Raw genomic sequence first — 15742 nt, 5'->3', positions numbered from 1 at the left:
GGAACGTGCCTTTAATGCCATAATATTTTGCCTACAGAGGCAGCTTACAAGATTTTGGAAGGGAGCACACATCATTCCACTCAACAAGAAAAGCTGTGTCTCAGCAAGAGTTATTGTTAGATAAGAAGCAGCATCCAACCATCAATTACGATGAGGGACGGGCAGTAGATTCCTGTGGGCACTTGGAGCTCAGTCAGGACACAGCACAGTGGGCAACTTTGAAGAACACAGAAGGACACTAAGAAAACTCTTGTCTGCCATACTTCCTGCTATCCTCATCTCTTTCACTCTTCCCGTAGAAGTGTTACAGATTTACAGACTATTAATCTACACTTAAAAGTGAAGTGTAACAGCACAGCCGGCTCTCATGTTGGCTCTCTGCGACCGTACCTAAGCTCCACTCACGCTAACCTACTGTCACAATGCAAATCAACCAAGAAGTTGTAAAGGCGGCGAATTATGCATATGCATCTTTTTAAAAAACACCAAGCTGGAGTATTTGAGGAACGAAACCTAAGCATGAAGTGAAAGTTGATGTGCATGAAAGGTGACACACTTCGGTAGTTTCAGTGGATCACTGGTGCCCCCTGTTGACCACTTGCCACTTTCTTTGGATGATTACTGTAACCAAGAACAGCATTCTGGTTTTCAAAAAATGAAACCACTAGATGCCTGTTCATTTTGCATATTATATGGAAGATTAAAAACGTATACAAATAAAATGGGATATTAAAGTGACAAAAAATAAACTTTTAATCAACAATGCAAACATGTAATAAAATATCTGTTTCATTTTGCATATTATATGGAAGATTAAATGATATGTATATATATATATATATATATATATATATGTATATATATATATGTATGTATATTTTTATATTTTTATATTTATATATATTTATATATTTTTATATTTATATATATTTATATATTTTTATATTTATATATATTTATATATTTTTATATTTATATATATTTATATATATAAATATTTATTTATATATATTAATAAATATATAAATATTTATATTATGATTAATATAAATAATAATCATAAAAATTTTAATAATATAAAATAATTGAAAAATATTTAAACATGGTGATGCTTGAATTCTTATGTATAAGCAGACTATAGTTCAGATTACTTAAAGGGGACATACCATGAAAATCTGACTTTTCCATGTTTAAGTGCTATAATTGTGTCCCAAGTAGGGTTGCCGCGGTGACGTAATTTTCCCACCGGTTAATCGGCGCATCACAAACTCTGTGATCCCGGTATCACCGAGTGGGAGGGGCTTATAAATGCGCATGCAGATGTGCACATTTTACTTTCACTTTTGAATTATGCAACTGTTTAAATGCAGCGCTTTCGTAAGCTGCGTTAAATCGCCTATGAATTTGCGTGCAATGCGAGTGCAACAGCTGGTTTACTTAAGTGCTTGAGTCAATGTGCGAAGGTCATTCTCACAGAACCCGCCAGTCCCAAGCAGAGCAACCGGCTACTTCTCCATAAAAGCGCTGCTTGAATGATGGGTTTAATATTTTTCTTGATGAAAAACACAACAACAAAACGATCTCGCTTATATTAAACATCATATATGTATATTATTACAAAAACGTAAGCACGTGGCTTCTGTCATCATCTGGTCAGTCAGCTCACCTTGCAAACTCTGTCAGAAATAAATGAAATCTGATACCTACTGCTCTGTGACCTGACGCGCGTTCAGCTCCGCTGAATTCAGGCAGCAGACACATTCAGTTGTAAGTGTTTGCTCTCTCTAACGAAACTAAATGATTTAATTACACGAAAATATCAAATCGACGGTGAAAGACGGTGTCACGGTGGGCAAGTGATATAACCGGTGAGAGGCTGAAGCACCGGTTATCACCGTTTCACCGACTTTCGCGGCAAGCCTAGTCCCAAGTGCTTTTATCAACCTAGAAAATGTTAATTAAAGGCGCTCTTAAAAGCGAATTGAAGCGTTTTAGACCATAAAACATTTTTTGTTACATACCGGAAACATCTCCTCACTATCTGCTTGCTGCCTGTCCGCTGATCAAACTGTAAAAAAACGCAATCTCTGTAGACAGCACAGGCTTCACAAACGGCAATATCAACAAGTGGCCAAACCTAGCATCACAAAACAAAACAAAGTATTCCAGCCAATAAACGACAAAAAGGATTTGGGGGTGGGGGTTGGGCGCGTTCATGAAAGCACGGAAGGGAGGGGGAGGAGTTAGCTACGCTCCGTCTGTTTGAAAACAGTTTCAAACGTCAACAATAACTAACGTCTCGCAGATTCGCTTAGAGAGCCTTTAAGATCCCAGTCACTAAGTGTTGGTAAACCATTCTCTGCAAGCACATGAAAAAATAGGTAATAGAAATTTGGCTCCCCTGGTGATGTCAGAAGGGGATAATATCACCCCCTAATTTGCACTATCCAACCACGCCACTGCCATTTGGTACAGAGATCAGCTCATTTGCATGTTAAATGACACACCTAAAACGGCACATTTTTTAACACAACTACAAAGTGAAAATTTAACTTGCTATATTAAATTATAAGATATTTTGAGCTTAAACTTTACATACCTATTCTGGGGACACCAAATATTTATTTGGCATCTTAAAAAAATCTTGTGAAATGTCCCCTTTAAACAATGCCTGAAAGGTCAAAAAACTGAGTTTGAACACGAGCGAGAGAGGGGAGAGAGAGACTGAGAGAGAGTGAGAAAGAAAGAGAGCGAGAACTGAGGAGATACGTGTCCCTAAAAAGGATTTGTAGAGCTCTCCGTCTAAGCTGCTTACTCACCCCGAAGCAGTTGCCTTTAATCCACCTGCTTTATACATTTAGCTTATTTGTATTCATATAAAAAACTGTGAACAGCAGGTCTACAAAACAGTCCACAGCAACAATGCCTGACCCTCAGGTGCCTGAACCAAACGGAAAATTACAGCAGGTGGTTTATTTCAGGGCCTTCCTCTATCCCATCCCAAACACTGTTTTGCTCTCTGGGGAGGATTAATGCGAGTAATAGAATATCAATAACACCTAAATCAAATAATTTTCCAGTGACCTGTAAATTCTTTGGGCTTGTGAAATAAGATGGCTAGATATTGTGGTTTCCACAGGACAAGGAATGAAAGAGCAATGAGAAAACACATTTAATTTGAAATGGATAGAAATTTTCTGTTCTGAGATTGAAGTCCTCAGGGGGTGAAGCTCTGCAGTTTTGCAGCCGACAGACACGAGTCACGACTAGGTTCGATATTGACAATAGCACCCATTATAGCTGCAGAGGTCAATGCAATCAAAGCTTACAGCCACTATTGCAAACTAGACTGAAAATGTTTAATGCCACAATCAAAAAAACTATAAAAATTAAGTTAAAATAATGAAGACTTTGGTCAATCTAGTTAAGAAGACTGGTGTGAAGGTATTTCACATGATCCGCATCTATGAATTGATTAAAAAAGACCCACTGCCACTCGAGTAATATTACGCTACACGTTTAACAGGAAAAATGGGTTGTTGTTATTCTGTACGCAGTTTCTCCAAGCAGAGAGCTGGAGAGACAATATGATGATGTCTGTATCTGCCAGCACAAACAAAAGTCCTGGTGACTCGCTGAACATCTGAACTCAGGGGAGATACAAACAAAAGAAAGCATTTATAAAGCCCGAAAACTTCCTCAGAACAACCGCTTTGACTGAAAATAAACAAACGGGAGGACAAAACGTCAATGCCTGCGATCTGAGCATCAGGAGAGGAGACTGCAAAGAAAGTGCTGAAAAGCAAACAGAAAATCATTCAAGAGCTCCAACCAGCAGAAAACAGGGAGCCAGGTTTTAGTAAAGACTAAAAAGCAGGCTGTAGGGAAAGTGGATGGAAAATCAATGATGTCATCAAAGGAGGATTTGCTTGAGGAACCTTGATAGGGACCAGAAAAGCACAAATGGAACGATCAGTGCGACAGTGCCCAAGAAACAAAGCAATGACAAAGGTTTCTTACGTTTGCTGCTTGTTCCCTCAGCAGCAAATAATAAAAATAGAAAAAGATGGAAGAGAGACTTTCTAATAAGACTATTGCATGTTATTTTTTTATCACTCTATTGTTTCTTTCTCAAGTTTGTCCATCGTTTTGGATAAAAGCCTCTGCATAACATAAAATGGTAATTTTAGACTAAACAATTCTCATTATATTGAAATAAAGTAATAAAGCCACAAAGAGAGCAAAATTAAACAACCTAAGCTAATACACCTGCAACAATTTGCAATACATTGTACATTTACAGCTGTTCACCAAACAATGTGACGGTTCACTCATATTAAAGGGATAGTTTGGCCAAAAATGATATTAAACCTATGATTTACTCACCCCCAAGCTGTCCGAGTTGCATATGTCCATCGTTTTTCAGACAAACACATTTTCGGATATTTTAGAAAATATTTTAGATATTTCAGTTGATTAAATGTAATGTTACGGGGTCCACCCATAGTCCACAACCTTCAAGTCCAAAAAGTGCGTCCATACTTCACAAATTAAATCCAAACGGCTCCAGGATGATAAACGAAGGTCTTCTGAGGGTAATCCGTGCGGTGTTGTTGTAGAAATATCCATATTGAAAACTTTATTAACGTAAATAACTACCTTCCGGTAGCGCCGCCATCTTAGTCGCGTCCGCATTCAGGATGAGAGCTTACGCAGCCTACGGAGGCTACTCTGCTGCTGCTCTGTGTCCCCGCCCTCCGAATTTGTCATACGTCACTAAGAAAAGTGCGTACACTACGCTAATACTCTCTCCTGAATACAGAGGAGTCTAAGATGGCGGCGCTACTGGAAGGTATTTACTTTCGTTAATAAAGTTTTAAATATGGATATTTCTACAACAACACCGCGCGGATTACCCTCAGAAGACCTTTGTTTATCATCCAGGAGCCATTTGGATTTAATTTGTGATGGATGGACGCACTTTTTTTGGACTTGAAGGTCGTGGACTATGGGTGGACACCGTAACATTACATTTAATCAACTGAAAGATCTAAAATATTTTCTAAAATATCCGAAAATGTGTTTGTCTGAAAAACGATGGACATATGCAACTCGGACAGCTTGGAGGTGAGTAAATCATGGGTTTAATATCGTTTTTGGCCGAATTATCCCTTTATGCCCGGGATACACTGCACGAATATTGGGTGTCCCAGATGAAAGATTGCCATAGTGAAACAATTGTCGCGATTTTTGTGATCGTTGCTTCTCATTGGTGGTCCTATGTTGTATAATGAGAGAGGTTCAAAGATGGACGTTTTCCCGGTCTTGCGTCCAAAGATAGCCTGCGATAGTTTTCTGACAGTGTCAGAAATTCGGCATGATCACCGCACAGTGTGTTTGATGCTACGACCTGCGGGCTGGTATTTGTTTACCACAAGGGCATGCTGGTGACATGTGCTAACGTGTGACGCAGCCGCCGAAGCTCCCGTGTCATCATTTTACAGACTACATGCCTGTCGTACCAGAGTTTAAACGATACATGTTGCACAGTGTGATAAGGTAATGAATGATCTTATAGGAGGCAAAAATCCTGCAGTGTATTCTGGGCTTTAGGGGTGGGCGATAAATCGACTGCGATTATCATGTGCGTGTCATCAGTAAAGCCGGTTCCGTGATTAGAAGTAAATCGCCATCAGCTGCTTTCAAATGGAGCAGCATTTATTGCACAGACCCGTAGTTAACCAAGAAGCTAGGCAAAATCGGGTTCATAATCGAGGAAAATCGATTCCGATTATCTATGCGATTTTGCCTAGCTTCTTGGTGAACTACGGGTCTGTGTAATAAATGCCGCTCCATCTGAAAGCAGCTGATGGCGATTTACTTCTAATCACGGAACCGGCTTTACTGATGACACGCACATGATAATCGCAGTCGATTTTTTGCACAGCCCTAACCTATAAAGACAGAAGTTTATTAAATACCTACGCTTAAAATCTGCTTTATTCCAGCCACATGACATTTAGAAATGCCACTTTGTTGGCAGGATCATCACACAATTTTTTCAGCCAAGTCCTCTAAGTGCAGGGAAGATGAATTAGATGACTTTCAACGGTGCGACAACCGTGTTTCACATTTAAACTTGGGTCCCATATGAGTACATGGACCTAAATACAACCAGAATGTGGCAGTCACATCGCCACATATTGTGTAGTTAAGTTTCTTTATATTTACATTCTGACTTTCATCATTTGCAACGTTACTAGTTGCGTTTTTTTGGGAATGTGCAACAGTTTACGAGTGTAGGTTTCTAAATGAAATAACTAAAGTGACGTTTGTAAAAATAAGGCATTTCAGTTACTGACTAATAACCTTTACATTGCCATTAAAGTTAAATTACTGAACCTAAACATAAGTGCATGATTAAAGAAAAATGCTCATTTACAAGAAAAGTTTAAGTTTTGCATCTGAACTCCTCATTTGTATCACATAAAGAGGAACTACAATAACGTTCACTTACACTTACACACAAACTTGAATGAGAAAGAGCTATGCCCTATTCAATTATTAACAAACAAATTATCAATGCATCTAATTAGAAACTAGCATGAGAATTTCACAATTAAGTGAAACACAGTCATGCATAGACTAAAAAACGTGTCTAAGATGGCACCGTTACCAAAAGCTAGTTATTTTCGTTTATACCGTATTAAATATGGATATTTCTACGCCAACGCCGCACAGATTACCCTCAGAAGGTCTTTGTTTATCCCCCTGGAGCCGTTTGGATTACTTTTGTGAAGGATGGATGCACATTTTTTGGACTTGAAGAATATGGACCCCATATCTTTACATTTTAACAACTGAAAGATCTAGGACATGTTCTTAAATAACTGAAAATGTGTTTGTCTAAAAAATTAAGGACATACGCATCTCGAAGACTTTGGGGTGAGTAAATCATGGGTTTAATATCATTTTGACCGAACTAGCCCATTAATCCAGGACTAGGCCCTAGTTTTATTAGGATATTTAGGTCGTTTTTACAAACAAACCTTACAACAAAAACGAGTGTGCAACTTGAGATAAAACAATGGCACTGATATATGTTAAGATATGCTAGTACAAGGTGTTTTTAAATTAAGGCAGCTCAAACATACAATTAAGTTATTTATAAATCGCCCCTTAAAAAGTAGACAAACGCCTGCCGCGCCTGTTCTGAACCACACATGATTCATTGGGTCCAATAAAAACGTTAAACCTGGACAACATGTGAAATAACTCCTAAGTAGGCTACAAAGGAAAACCGTCTCACGTTTGGTTACATACAATAAAGTTGTTAACATAAGTCCCGTTGGTACAGGAGAAATATACCGTTAACTTAATAACTGAACATCATTCAACTAACGTTAAACGCTACTGAGTGAATGACTCTCGATCAGTCTTTCATTATTATGCAGGTGAACAAACTGATCTGAAGCGGAGTTTACTATATGTGTATTCATTTAGTTACGTAATCTTACCAATCCCTCGATCTGGATTTGTTTGACAGGACAATCCAGAGTTTTTCCACATACTGTATCTTTGAAAGATGCCATCTCGCGCGTTGGTCCGACTGTAGCAAACCGTGAAAAGAGCGACTTCCGGTAAGTGTGCAGCTCTAAAAGGAGCCGAAGGAACACAAAGCATTGGGGATGTTCGACTTCCTGCTTTACTGCGCAGATTATTCGGATATGATATCAAAGTACCGCGAGAGTGATTCACTGTTTTTCAAATGCTCTCGCGATACTTGATGTCATATGGAGAACAGTCTGTGCAGCGCCGCATAATGTCTAAAACACTTGGATAAAGTGCATTATTTTTAGAGTGAGTTAACAATTGAATTGAGGATGTCTTTATTTATTATCGGTTTATATTATATATGCTTATCAGTAATAATAATGTACAATAAGTCTAGTGAAATTTAACTGGAGTATTAACTCAGCGACTGTGGCGTTTTATTATAGTTTCCACCCGGTAATCATTTACTGTAACCATGTAGGAAGAAGCATGGTGGAAATGTGTGAGGCAGGAGTTACGCACGTCGTTTTGTTGACACACTGATCTTAATCTGTTATTTTAAGAATCGCAAGCTTTATATGTTCCGATTAAACTCCTGGCGTTTTAAAGGCGTATTTTTGTACAATCTGTTTCCATTTTGTGTATGAATACTTGGGTATTAAACAGGCATAATGAAGATCAAACGTCAGAAGCATGCAAAGAAAAGCATAATTTATTATAAGTACAACTTTAATTTTCGGCAGCCTTTCCAAATATTAATTGATGGGACATTTTGTCAAGCGGCGTTGAAGAATAAGATACAAATAAAAGAACAATTGCCAAAGTATCTAATGGGAGAAGTTCAGCTTTGCACCACGAGGTAGTATTAATGTCTGTTTAATTTGTGATGTTATAAAATTAAAATGTGAAATACTGTAGTATACTAAAATGGTAAACTGTAGCAAAAGTCCTAGATATACTGTTTACTATAGTAAAACTACAGTATACGTTTTCTATTGCAGCTGCGCACTAAAGGAACTTGAGACTCTACCAAAGGAACTGTATGGAGCAAAACTCATTTTACAGAGGTTTCAAGTTAGGAAATGCAAACACACCAAAGATCCAGTACCTGCATCACAGTGTTTGCTGTCAATGCTCGAGGAAACAAATCCACACCACTACTTCATTGCAACACAGGTTAGTAATCCATGATTAAAAAGGTTTCTGCCATTTTGAATAAGCTTTACTCGTGCGCACTGTGAAACTGTCAAATTTAACAGTGAATACTAAATCCTTACTTCCAGGATTATGAGTTGACTACAGCCCTGAAGAAGATCCCAGGGGTTCCTCTGCTCTACATTATCCAGAACACCATGGTTTTAGACAAACCCTCAGCTTCCACGCTGAAGCACGTAGAAGCTGTTCAGCTGGGGGAAATAGTGAGCTCACCCCAACAGAAGAGCATCCAAAGTCTGAAAGAAAAGGAGGGTTTCGGCAAAGACGGTGAGGAGAAAAGGGGCAAGAAACGCAAGAGAAAATCCAGCAACCCGAACCCCCTTAGCTGCCTGAAGAAAAAGAAGAAACCAATACAACAACAACAGCCTAAAAAGACAGAAGGAGAGAAAAAGAAACGAAATAGACACAAGAGACGAAAGGCTGCTGGGGGACAGACGGCAGCAGTTAGTTTGAACCCTACAACTGCTTAGAGTCAAATGCATTGTTTTACTCTATAGACTTAACTCTTTATTGACCTTCCGTATTTCCAGAAAATCACTTGGTGTGCATAATAAACACGTTTTTGTTTGTCACCATTTTTTTTTAAGTGTTTGTTTGTTTTTTTGTCATTTACAGGTTCAAACATTGCGTGTTTACAAAAAAGGTGAAAAACTTCCATTAATACAATTTTTTTATGAATTTAATGTAACTTGAAATAAATTGAATCTTCAGTGGAATTTACTTTGTTTTGTGCACCTAAAGTGTATAAGTGTGAGTGGAGGATGATGATGATGATGTAGTATATTAAAAAAAAACCTATAAGAAGTGTAAAAGAAGTTTGTGCTGATTACAGGTCATGTAAAAGTTGTTCAAATGGCCTTTCACCTGCCTTTTTATTTTACTTAACATTAGAAGGTGGTACAGCCTCCAAAAGACAAATCACTTCAAAATACTTTTATGTCCAATAAATGTGTCGGGTTCTCTTAAACCTTGTCAGGGTTCTACCCTGAGGTTGTCAAATTAATTTTACAGAAGAACTAGCAGATGTTTATGTATGTTATGATGCAATAATGTCATCAAATGTTCTAATTTTCTTGAAATTATAACAGGTAGTTTAGTTTAAATCTAAATCTAGTATTTAGTTTAAAATGAAAAAAAAATCAGTCATTGAATATGTAGGAAAAACCAAGCTTTGGTTTGTCTTTTCAGATTTCTTCCAGCTATTTAGGGTTAGGAAGAACCAATAAATATAATAACCAAATATTTTTCTTTAAACATGAAGTAGTGTAATTGTCCATGTTTTTGTACAACAGGTTCCATTTACACAGAATAAAGTATTATGGTGCGAACAACAACAAAAATTGTGAGGTCCACGTATCCAGGTCTTAGGATGGTAAAACTGTCTCCTTTATCCCAATTCACAATGGTAAGCTTTTAATAATGATTCATAATTTGAGTTTGTTGAGTCGGTTTTCCTTGAAAAAAGTTTGAAATACGTAATCCGTCTTTGCGTGATGACGTCATGTCCATAAACAAAGAGTAGCCGACCGCTTCATCGTATGTGCTCCGGATGGGAGTGTTTAGCTTGTTTAGAAAACAGTTGCTTAGAGTTTAAAGGGGACATAACATGAAAATCTGTCTTTTTCCATGTTTAAGTGCTATAATTGAGTCCCTAGTGCTTCTATCAACCTAGAAAATGTGAAAAAGATCAACCCGGTAACTTAGTTTTGGTAAACCATTCTGCAAGCATATAAAAAAATTACATTTGGCTCCCCTTATGATGTCAGAAGGGGATAATACCGCCCCTTAATCTGCACTATCCAATCACAGTACTGCCATTTAGTGCAGAGATCAGCTTATACTGTCAAAAATAAAGGTACAAAGCTGTCACTGGGGCAGTACCCTTTAAAAAATGTCCTAATATGTGCCATTTAGTACAAATATGTATCTATGAACTGCCAATATGTACCTTTGAAGTACTAATATGCACTTTTTGGTTACAAATGTGTACCTTTTTGAAAGGGTACTGTCCCAGTGACAACTTTTGTAGCCTACCTTTATTTCTGAGAGTGTATTTGCATTTAAAAGAACACACTTAAAAACAGCACATTTTTGCTCACACATACAAAGTGGCAATTTTAACATTTTATAATAAATTATCTATATGGTATTTGAGCTAAAATTTCACATACATACTCTGGAGACTTTATATGATATCTTAGAAAGATCGCCTTTGAAGTGTCATCTAGTTGGCGGCGTTTTATCTGTAAAGTTTCAAAAGACAATCATCTGGGGAACGGCATGTAAATACGTAAAAAAAAAAGTTTATTACGTTCGAACTGGTAAAGCATCTGTTGAAACACTTGCATTATTATTTAGTCAAAACAAATGTGGCAAATATTTTACTTCACTTCTGTGTTTCCCACAGGCTTGGTGGCACATCCGCCAGGTGGATGGATGAAAATAGATAACTAATATGGGTTTAGATCAGTCGGATGCGGATGTAGTAGGATATACTTCTGTCATGTGGATGTATAATGACAGATTCGCTCTGATATGGTGATCACAGACATTAGATTCATCCACTCAGAGTAGCGGGGCAAAGCACAATGCACACACAGAACCAACGCTATCTCACGAGAAATCGTACATATTTTATTAGTTGGCTAATTGGTATCAGTTCATACGACCACATTCGTAAGTTTTGGTATCATTAGGGGCTGGTTTTGTTGATGTTTTTTCATGAGAATTGTAAAATTTTGCACGATTAACTTCGTATGAATTGATACGAATTAGCCAACTCGGCTGCACAGAACATTGCTTCGCAAATAACTGCAATTTTATATTTCAATCAGAGATGGCGATATAGAGGCCAGAGTTACGGACTGCAGCTTTAAAGCTCATATTGAAACTGTTAAGCATAGCAGAGGCTTTTCATGACTAAAGAGAAGGTGGTCCCATTCTGTCTTTCTTAAAGTCTTTAATGTCAGATAAACATCTAAAAAGACACTGTTGCTTTGATCTGTGGTCTAATTTGGATTTAAATATAGCCTTAATTGTGCCTATTTTTATCCTGAATTGAGATGTGCTGCTTATTTGCACAGGTTGCTAGGGGAAGCGCATGGATACGGCAGCATGTGGCTTCAAATGGCTGCCTGGGCGGTCGTTCGTGTTCGTCAGAGTTTGAATAAAGGGTCCAGAAAGACCCTGAGTTTAATTTCTCCTCATAGACAGTTTGAAGAATAACTCTGACCATCAAACAGAGATAGTTATTAATGACATCTGTGAATAAACACATAAGACTATGACCTGAGAGAATGTGGTTTTCAATTTAGGTAGTCCACTCAGTTCTTGCCATTTAATGTCCTGATACTGCCAAGAACAGTCAGTTGTCTTCACTTGTACCTCCTTGAAAGCCATGGCAACTCCATGTCCACACCACATTTGTTCCCATGCATTAAAAGGCAAAGTTGAAAGCACTATAGGCAAGGCTGATGTAGTTTTTCTACGTCATTCTCACGCACTTAAACACTGACTTATGTTGCATACATAATGAGCACATTTGTGTGAACATTTATGAGGTTGCGAGGAGGGAGGAAGGGAGGGAGGGTGTGCTTTAAATGTCAGTCCCGGAGCAGACTCACTGTTAGATTAGATTAGCTCTCTGAGTGACAGCTGATACATAGAGTTGTGTATTAGTGACAGAGCTGTGCATCAAACAGCTGACTGGAAGACTTTAAACAGAATTTTAAAACAATGGAAGTAGTGATTACCAGACTAAGGGATTTCTCCGGTAAAGACACTAAGTTTGATCAATGTATGAGATCCAGGGACGCTTCCTTTTCTCAGGAGGTGCACAGAGGGACGCATGTGGCTGGAGACCCAGGCCGATTAAACATTGAGACTGCTTTGGCTTGGCTGAGAAAAGAGCTGGTAAGCATTTTTAACTTTGAAAAAAAATTAAGTGGTACACTGTACAAATAGTATCATATCAGCAAATATTTTTATGTTACATTAACTTAACAAATTAAACGGTAACACTTTACAATAAGGTTCATTAGTTAACATTAGTTAATGTATTAACTAACATGAACAAACCATGAGCAATACATTTGTTACAGTATTTATTCATCTTTGTTAATGTTAGTTAATAGAAATAAAGCTTTATTTGCTTGTTCATGTTAGTTCACAGTGCATTAACTAACGTTAACAAAATTTAAATAAAAGTATTAGTAATTGTTGAAATTAACATTAACAAAGATGAATAAATGCTGTATAAGTGCAGTTCATTACTAGTTCATGTTAATTAATGTAGTTAACTAATGAACCTTATTGTAAAGTGTTACCAATTAAACATTTTTAAAGTCAAAAACTTTAGTTTTTTTGTTTTTCAGTGTTTAGATTTTTGCATAGATCCCAGAAATCAAAGGGGAATTTTATAAAAACCTAATTTTACAAATGCTGGAGGTTTAGATAAAAATGTGTTATCCCCCTTGAATTGCAAACCAATCTATACATTATGCATGTATAATGCAAAGGAAGTTACTTAAATAAAAGTAATTGTTTTGGCATTTTGGCCATCTTTTCCGTTTCTTTTTTAGCAATAATTTTTTTTACTTTATATTTCAATGGGATCAGTTTTTCATCCATGTATTTTAATGCGCATGGTGGGTGGTCGGGGTGGTCTATGCATTTTATGTATGTCTAACAACGTTGCTTATATTCCTATTGTTATAGATGCAGGTCATTTTATCCTCAATAAAATCAAAGGTCAACTTTCTAATGAGTAAAGATTTATGACCGTCTTGTCGTTACAATGCATAGACCCATTCTCAGTTTGATATACTGCTTGGCATTTAAAAACTTTGTACTGGTGACTTGTCATGGCAACGTTTCACATAAAAGGCACCACAAGAAGTCTTTGTAAAGATGCTTTCAATTTCTGGTTTATGGTTTTGAGATAAATCATTAAAATGTTTCTTATTGTTTATGATGATGTCATATGTTATATTATTACAACGCTTTTGAAAGTAAGTTTTAATCTGTACTTTGCAACTTAATTTTTCAGTGTTTTCTCCTGCTTTCAAAACTGTAAATTTAAATGTTAGTGAAATCATCATGACTGAGTTGATTTGGGCCATGCTTGTGTTACTAAACTCATTTTGCATACAGTATATGCCATTAAACCGTTAACTTTGTTTGTTTCATGCCTAATTTATTCCACATCATTTATACATTTAAACTTCAGTAAAGAGAGGGGCAACTTCCCTGCAGGGTAGTCACATTATTGCTAGTTCAATGCAAATTTATTTTGCTATTATATCAGCTTCTGTTTGTGATCATCAGAAGTGTCAGATAAACTTATCCTGATTGCAACTTTGCAGAAGAGTGAGAGAATTTTTTTAATTCTGAATCTTCTGCTTTGTAGATTGAAATGCGTTCTCAGGACCAAGCTCTGATTCGCCAGCTGATGGATCTTCATGATGGTATTCAGGAACTGAAGCTGGAGTGTGAAAAGGCCACAGAAGAAGAAGTGGAGATGGAGCCATACTGGGATTCAGGGAGTGATGGTGGGAACAGCAGCGTGTCCTCTTTCTCTGGAGAAATGTGCTTTTACCCTTCCATCTGCTCCTTTAACACATCTATGAGCCATGTTCCCCTGGGCTATCTGCAAAAAAGAGCCTTTATTAGACGTAATTCTGTGCCCTGAAACTTACAGTGTAAAGTCAACATGTGGTTGGTTAATACACCATCAGAGTGACTGTTTTAACATTGTTTTCTTAGCACACTGAGGTTGAGTTGTGTCTTACAGAAGAACAGATGATCAATTCTTTGTGTTTAATGAAGCTGCTGTACACTCAGCGTTTTGAAGGGTCTGTATCAAACTTTTGGTAAAGTTTTTAGTTAACAAAAATATTATATTTTAGATTTTGTTACCATTTTTCATGCTATGCAGAAAAGTGCCCAAAGTTTTGAAAAAACTGATAAACAGAAAGGAAGATATTTTGAGGAATGTTTGTAAACCACATCGATGATAAGCCCCATTCACTTTCATAGTAGGAGAAAGAATACTATGGGAGTCAATGGGGCCTTTGATCATTCCTTAAAATATCTTCCTTTGTGTTTATCAAAACAAAAAAATTTATACAGGTTTGTAACAACATAAGAGTGAGTAAATGATAACAGAATTTTCATTTTTGGGTGAACTATCCCTTTAAACTCTATCAAATGTATCTTAAAAAAATATGTAAGTTGTAAAACCACATATTTTTTAGCAAAATAAGAATTTTTTATTAATTTACTCTAAAGTTTGTAGGTAGATGTCAAATTCTGCAAAAAAATTTGTTATACTGCAGAGCATAATATTCAGTAAATCCTATTTATGGCCGGGACCGGTTTGGAGTTGTAAAACATGTAAAATCTATTTTTATTTTTTATTAAGCATTTGATATGTATGAACTATTTATATTGTGAAATGTTAAAAATGAAAATGTGATTTATGACAAAGTCTTGACTAATAGACTGCTATATGAGAATAATACATTGTGATTTTGTTTCACATGAACAGTATGATTCTATACACACGTTTTCCTCTCTAAACAATGGCCCTCATTTATCAAAAGTGCGTACACCAAAATTCCAGCGTACACCTGGCGTACACCCAAAACCACGGTGACTTTGAGATTTATCAATATGGACGTTGGCGTACGGCACGCTCAAATCCTACGCCTGCTCAGGAGGTGGTGTACGCACATTTTGAGTTAGTGCAGAAATGCGCAAACACTTCCTAACACCACAAAACGCACTGACAAACTAAAATATATGATATATTATGACCCACTGTAAAAAAAACATAATAATTACAAACTTCAGTGTTTATTTTTATGCAACATGGACTTCAATGTTTAATTTGAGAGACTTTACCAAAGCATTTGATTTGTATGCATATGTATTCCTTCAGTTGAGAGCCTGGGCGCTTTACCTGACGTTTCAG

At 36.9% G+C, this 15742-nt stretch overlaps 3 protein-coding genes across 3 annotated transcripts in view; 2 read left to right on the top strand and 1 right to left on the bottom strand.

The window, feature by feature from the left end:
- Positions 1–7655, bottom strand: part of eif3hb (eukaryotic translation initiation factor 3, subunit H, b) — a 69554-nt gene extending 61899 nt beyond the window's left edge. The window contains exon 1 of the mRNA XM_065290739.1: positions 7518–7655. Coding sequence (XP_065146811.1) covers positions 7518–7592 — 75 coding nt within the window. The 5' untranslated portion in view covers positions 7593–7655. The remainder of the gene's footprint in view (positions 1–7517) is intronic.
- Positions 7656–8027: 372 nt separating this feature from the next.
- Positions 8028–9485, top strand: utp23 (UTP23 small subunit processome component). The gene is made up of 3 exons (XM_065290646.1): positions 8028–8413; positions 8556–8730; positions 8838–9485. The coding sequence occupies exons 1-3, from the start codon at positions 8226–8228 to the stop codon at positions 9237–9239; spliced, it is 765 nt and encodes a 254-aa protein (XP_065146718.1). The 5' UTR covers positions 8028–8225; the 3' UTR covers positions 9240–9485.
- A 2880-nt stretch (positions 9486–12365) lies between these two features.
- Positions 12366–15313, top strand: LOC141281067 (uncharacterized). Its single transcript, XM_073812719.1, has 2 exons — positions 12366–12681; positions 14177–15313. The coding sequence occupies exons 1-2, from the start codon at positions 12505–12507 to the stop codon at positions 14456–14458; spliced, it is 459 nt and encodes a 152-aa protein (XP_073668820.1). The 5' UTR covers positions 12366–12504; the 3' UTR covers positions 14459–15313.
- Positions 15314–15742: the final 429 nt, after the last annotated feature.

The sequence above is a fragment of the Paramisgurnus dabryanus genome, chromosome 19 (assembly GCF_030506205.2).
Source record: "Paramisgurnus dabryanus chromosome 19, PD_genome_1.1, whole genome shotgun sequence".
Lineage (NCBI taxonomy): Eukaryota > Metazoa > Chordata > Actinopteri > Cypriniformes > Cobitidae > Paramisgurnus > Paramisgurnus dabryanus.
Note: the sequence above shows the minus strand (reverse complement) of the source record. Positions and strands in the feature narration are given on the sequence as shown.